Source organism: Plutella xylostella, chromosome 15, assembly GCF_932276165.1.
Source record: "Plutella xylostella chromosome 15, ilPluXylo3.1, whole genome shotgun sequence".
NCBI lineage: Eukaryota > Metazoa > Arthropoda > Insecta > Lepidoptera > Plutellidae > Plutella > Plutella xylostella.
Window position 1 is genome coordinate 3,032,158 of NC_063995.1, and position 6,064 is coordinate 3,038,221.

Here is a 6,064-nt window from a genome sequence, read left to right on the forward strand (position 1 = left end):
CACTTCGCCATTGTAGGCAGGGCACATATAATATTTTTCAGCTGGCAAGTATATTTGACCCTTCCTTACGTCAAGGTTAAATTTGACATTTCTAGAGGAGCCGCAAAGTCAAAGTTTTAAATTCTTAATTTTTTAATAAAACTCGAATATTAAGCAAATATGGCTCTAAACAAACTAAGTATCGATGCCCTAAGCCTTTCTGGAAAGCGTGTGTTAATGAGGTAAGATAAATATTTTTTTTCATCCTTAAAATAAATTTTTTGTAACCACTACCATATCTTATCATATTTATTCTTTCAGGGTGGATTTCAATGTCCCTTTGAAAGAGGGTGTTATCACCAACAACCAGAGAATAGTAGCTGCACTAGATTCGGTGAAGTATGCCCTTGAACAAGGAGCTAAGTCGGTGGTGCTGATGTCTCACTTGGGCAGGCCTGATGGTAATCCCAACCTGAAGTACACACTCCAACCCGTCGCCGAAGAGCTGAAAAAACTATTAAACAGGTACACTTAGAATAGGTACCTACTTTGAGATTTTAAAATTTTATAAAAATAACCTTTTTCATATAATTTTTATCAGTTCATAAACCACAGACCTATATGACTAGATACCACAAATGCATTAATTTCTATGAGGACCGGGCGTGTTGAATTTTGTATATCAATTATCATTTTCGACCCTGATAATGACAGCTGGATGGAACTAATTGAATGTGGTATGAACCAAAAGTTGATCATATGATCAACCTTTTGATGCATTACAATACACTTGGGGAATCTGGTGTCATATAGGTCAGTGCCATAAACTGTCTATTGATAGAGGTTATAAATACATCAGCAACTCAAAAAAGTTTTAGAATTATATTTTTAAAAATTACTCCAATACAGCAAATTACTGAAACTTCTAGAGACATCACATTCCTGCCCGACTGTGTGGGAGCAGAGGTGGAGGCAGCATGTGCCGACCCCGCTGTGGGCTCCGTAATCTTGCTGGAGAACCTCAGGTTCCATGTAGAAGAGGAAGGCAAGGGTGTAGATGCCACTGGGGCTAAGGTCAAAGCTGATCCGGAAAAGGTTAAGGCTTTCCGTGACAGTCTGAGGAAGCTCGGAGATGTGTACATCAATGATGCTTTTGGTAAGAAAGTGATTTATTTTGTATGTTGCTCCTGCAATCTTGGGCTAGACGGAAGCCCTGCTACAGCTACTTATCTTACAAAATTTCAGCAGGTCTTGTCTTGCATATACATCAAAGAGTTCAGTATGATAAAGAAAAGAAATGTGCATTGAGTACACTATTCCACTGTTATAGTTATTTCTTTTAAACTAGGATAAGCCTGAGTTCTGATTAGTTACTAATATGAATGTCTTTTCAGGTACCGCGCACAGAGCACACAGCTCCATGATGGGTGAAGGGTTTGAGCAGAGAGCCAGCGGGTTCCTGCTGAAGAAAGAGCTGCAATACTTTGCCAAGGCACTGCACGAGCCAGAGAGGTAAGTTTTTTAATACCAGATTACAAAATATAATATTATTATTGTTTGAATTAATTCATAGTATGTTTGTGTCTACTAAAGCCTTTTTTAAATGTATATAATAAATTTATAATTTCACAGGCCATTCCTAGCAATCCTGGGTGGTGCTAAAGTGGCGGACAAGATCCAGCTGATTGAGAATCTTCTGGACAAAGTGAATGAGATGATCATCGGCGGCGGCATGGCCTACACCTTCCTCAAGGAGAGCAGAGGCATGGCGGTGCGTATCTTTTTATTATTAATTGCAAAATACTTAAAGTTTATTTTAACAAGATTAGCAAGATTAGAGAGCAGTAGATTTGGTTTAGAATTGCTTTGAAAATATTGAAATTAGTACTTACTGTACTTAATGATTAATCAACCCATTTTAAGTGAAGCAATAATTTGTACCTCTCTTTCCTAAATCCTATTCGTAACAAGATCATGTAGGCAAAATTAATGTAACACAGTAGAAACGTTAGTTTGCTTACCCTTTTAGAACCCCACTGCCAACTCTGGATGTGACATAACATTATAAATTTTATTGTGTCTGATGTTACAGTTCCAACGGTAAAAAATCTTGATTGATTTATTGATGATTTATTTCATTATTTCAGATTGGAAACTCGCTGTACGACGCGGAGGGCGCCAAGATTGTGGCCAAGCTGCTGGAGAAGGCGGAGAAAAACAATGTCAAAGTGCACCTCCCGGTCGACTTCGTCACTGCCGACAAGTTCGCCGAAGATGCTGAAGTAAGCTTATTGCATATACCTACCTATGCTATTATCATAATCTAAATTCTGTGGCATTCATTGGTATGGTAGATCACCATGGTGAAAGGATTAGGTTATATTAGGTAGATAAACCAAATACATGGCCGTATTTATGGTCAATCGAGATATAGAGACGTTTATCTACCTACGTCGGTAACGAACCGGTGTTGCTTCAGCATCAGAATGAATCCGCAACCGTGCTACGACGGCCAGTTCGCCGTTGGACGGTCGATTGACAGAAAATACATCGCGTCAGTAGCTGACTGCCCAGGGAGCGTCGGACGTATATAAATAAAGTACAGTTAAATACGTCATTTGGGGAGGCTCCTTTCGAGGTCCTTTTGTTTGCCTTGGAATACCCCATAGTCTATATATTTTATATCTGTGCAATAAAGAATTAAATAAATAAATAAATAAATATTTTTACAATGTTTTTTTCGCCAGGCTGGCACCGCGACGGTGGAGACTGGTATCCCCGACGGCTGGATGGGTCTCGATGTTGGACCTAAATCCCAGGAACTCTTTGCTGATCCCATTGCGAGAGCCAAAGTTATTGTATGGAATGGGTAAGTTTAAATGATTTTTATTTTGGCCGTATTCAACATCCAACTTTACCTTATTATGTCTGTATAAATAAATATGTACTTCAACTATAAGTTAAAATTTCACCAAGACTAGCTAAAGTCTCAATTTAAATGAGAACGATAAATCTTAGACCCAATAGATGCAAGTATTTTTTGTCTGCAGCCCGGCCGGAGTGTTTGAGTTTGAGAAGTTTGCTGGCGGCACCCGCGCGCTCATGGACGGAGTCGTGAAGGCTACTGCCAACGGAACTATCACTATTATTGGTGAGTACTAAGTATATCTAATGAGGCTCACTAAAATTACTATTTATTCTGTCTATAGGTCTCTTATCCTTGTTATTATCCAAGTGTTCGGTAAAGATTATAGTCCCGTAATTCACAAGGCCTTCTGGAAAAAATACCTGAAGCAAAAGTCTTTGCGCCGGTTATCAGTGGCTTATTCGTCTTCTTCCTAGCCATTTCCTTATTTAGGTTTGGCTTTGTGCGTCATGTCATAATTATAAATATTGTAAATTTTTCTATGAATTTGGCCACATACAACTGCGTGCAGTTGAAAATTTCATTTGTGCATAGTAGAAGTTCAAATTCAGACGTCACACTATTACAATGCGGTTGTATATTGTCCAGGTGGCGGCGACACGGCCACGTGCTGCGCCAAGTGGGGCACGGAGGACAAGGTGTCGCACGTGTCCACCGGCGGCGGTGCCTCGCTGGAGCTGCTCGAGGGTGAGTTCACAGACGATACATAACTTAACCTCGGACCTATATGACTAGATGCCATAAATGCATTCATTTGTATGAGAACCGGGCATGTCGAAATTTGTATATGAATTAAGATGAATTATTATTCTTGACACTGATAATGACAGATGGACGGAACTAAATGTCAAAACGAATCTTAAATGTATGAACCAAAAGTTGATCATTTGATCAACCTTTTGGCACGCGCAGTACCTACGTACACTTGGGGAATCTAGTCATATAGGTGAGTGCTTTTAACTTTTTTACGTTTTTAACATTTTCACTTCAAAACTAACAAATGATTGATGATGATGATGACTATAGATTTGACAGCTGTCATAGGACTCAGGATATATTTTACAAATTATAACTTCCTAAGTTTTAACTTTTTTTATTAAGATTCAGATTCAGCTATTTGCACGTTTCTTAAGTACACCAAAAAAAACTTTTTGTTCTTTGCAAAACTAACAAAACCGGTAATAAATGAAATATGTTTGAGTTAAGTTTTTATTTATTTTCTTTTTATAATTAGTACTTATATAAATCTTTTTCATTTATTGATTATTTTGTAATGTATTGGAAATGTTGTGTACTTATAGTTAGTTATTTATAGTAGATACCTGATATAATTATAATAAGTAGAATAATTACCGTGTTATATGTTTACAATTAAATAATTATATTTACTTATTATATTTCAGGAAAAGTACTGCCTGGAGTAGCGGCTCTCTCAGATGCCTAAATATAATTGTAGAATATAAATCCATAATATTAATATAAGTAACCCATATATTTATTATTAGAAGTTGTATAAACCAAAATTTACTGTTAATTATTTAAAATATATTATTGTGTAAACTATAGATGTACGTATATGAATAAACTATGTTTTGAGAATATCAAGTGAGATTATAAACTGATTGAATTGTTGCATACAAATAAATGTATAGAATGTTGTGATAATTTATTTTTAATTGTTTGATTTTTTTCAACATTCCACAGCACTACTCAGTATCAATCGAGAAAAAATAACCCTGAGAATATGAAATAACTGATTACTGATGTCTACCTACATTACTACAAGCTACAAGTGAAGCTAAACATCAAAGGAATGTAAAACGCATCCTATAAAACGTTTGCATGAGAATGAACTGTAACAGTTCACATAAACAAAAAACACGAATTATTTGTGATATGGCTACAGGCACACGTTGTTTCCAGATGAGCTCCCTAAGTGCATTGCCACTGTGCAGAAAAAAGCGGTGACTCACTTCCGAGTCACCCTGACTACCACTTATGGGATTACATTCGTGAGCTGAAATATGGGTATGCATTCATATATTTTTTTATTGAACCTAGTGTGGTTTTAGAGTAAAAGTTAAGTTAAAGATTTAAAAAAAGTTCCATCACAAATTTTATTAGGTACTTATTAAAAGTAGGTATTCAACCATGAATTTTCCACGAATCTTATATTCATTCGGTTGCGAGGGCGTAGAATGCCTGTCATTAAATTCTTTCATGAAAATCAACTTACAAGCACTTTCGTTATATCTCATGAATATTTTATGTAGAATACGAACAAAGGTAGCACTTAACTGTTGTGTTTTAGGACAGATTTTTCAATTGTCGGCTTTTATCTAAGCAATAAAATTGGTTGCTGTTACTTTGTAACACAAACATGACATGTAACAGATTTGAGAGTATCAGAAATATTCCCCAGATTATCTGACCATTGTAAACTAAGCACTAATTTGGAAAGAGCCTATCTTAGCTAGCTCCAGGTATACGTACTTATATATTAAGGATCGAGAAACGTTATGTTATTTTTTGTGAAAAATAAAAAAAAATATGCTTGCGGTTTTTTAAAAACCATTCAATGCCTCTTTCTGACTTAAAATGTTGATAAACTAAGTTGCAACGGTAATTTTACTATGATGGCTGCCCTTTATAGAATCCAGTTCGACACACGTGCACATCAAGTGTTCGTTCCACAGGGATTCCCTTAGTGAAGGCCGCACGAGGGTCGCATGGCAAAGGTCCAATTTGGACATACCCACTTACAGAAGTCACAGATTGCGGTGTCAAGGGCAATCGGCATCTGCTTAGGCCCCTAGCACCTACTTGCATACACATATAGGTAAGTACTTATTCTATTTTTTTTAATTTGTTTTATAGAAATCTACATTAGGATTTCTTAGTTAGTACATAATCCTTAGTTATTGTAAATTACCCGTTTTATTGAGTAATTGTGATGTAAAAAAATGCGTAGTTAATAACTTAGTAATAAAAAATACATAGCGCTCGCTGTATCCGAGATTAAAAGACAAACGACATCAACAAGTCTTTGTGAGCGAACAAGCGACCCGCATCAAAGAAAAACAAATTCATATGACAGCTGCTGTGATAAACAATAGTTCCACTTATCGATTTATAGGCACCGCGCAGGCGTCCTAAGAC

The 6,064-nt window shown here is 36.5% G+C and overlaps 1 protein-coding gene across 1 annotated transcript; it reads left to right on the plus strand.

The window, feature by feature from the left end:
• Window positions 1-61: 61 nt before the first annotated feature.
• LOC105398548 (phosphoglycerate kinase) lies at window positions 62-4,574 on the plus strand. The gene is made up of 10 exons (XM_038108450.2): window positions 62-221; window positions 301-504; window positions 909-1,135; window positions 1,374-1,491; window positions 1,612-1,750; window positions 2,127-2,261; window positions 2,727-2,848; window positions 3,030-3,130; window positions 3,494-3,592; window positions 4,309-4,574. Exons 1-10 carry the CDS (start codon window positions 160-162, stop codon window positions 4,347-4,349), a joined length of 1,248 nt encoding a protein of 415 aa, XP_037964378.2. The 5' UTR covers window positions 62-159; the 3' UTR covers window positions 4,350-4,574.
• The last annotated feature ends 1,490 nt before the right edge of the window (window positions 4,575-6,064 follow it).

Bases quoted from the DNA above. Each gene is read 5' to 3' on its own strand.
- LOC105398548 (XM_038108450.2), top strand. From the start codon at position 160: ATGGCTCTAAACAAACTAAGTATCGATGCCCTAAGCCTTTCTGGAAAG. The intron at 505-908 runs GTACACTTAGAA...TGAAACTTCTAG, and splicing joins CTGAAAAAACTATTAAACAG to AGACATCACATTCCTGCCCG. The intron at 1,492-1,611 runs GTAAGTTTTTTA...ATAATTTCACAG, and splicing joins GCACTGCACGAGCCAGAGAG to GCCATTCCTAGCAATCCTGG.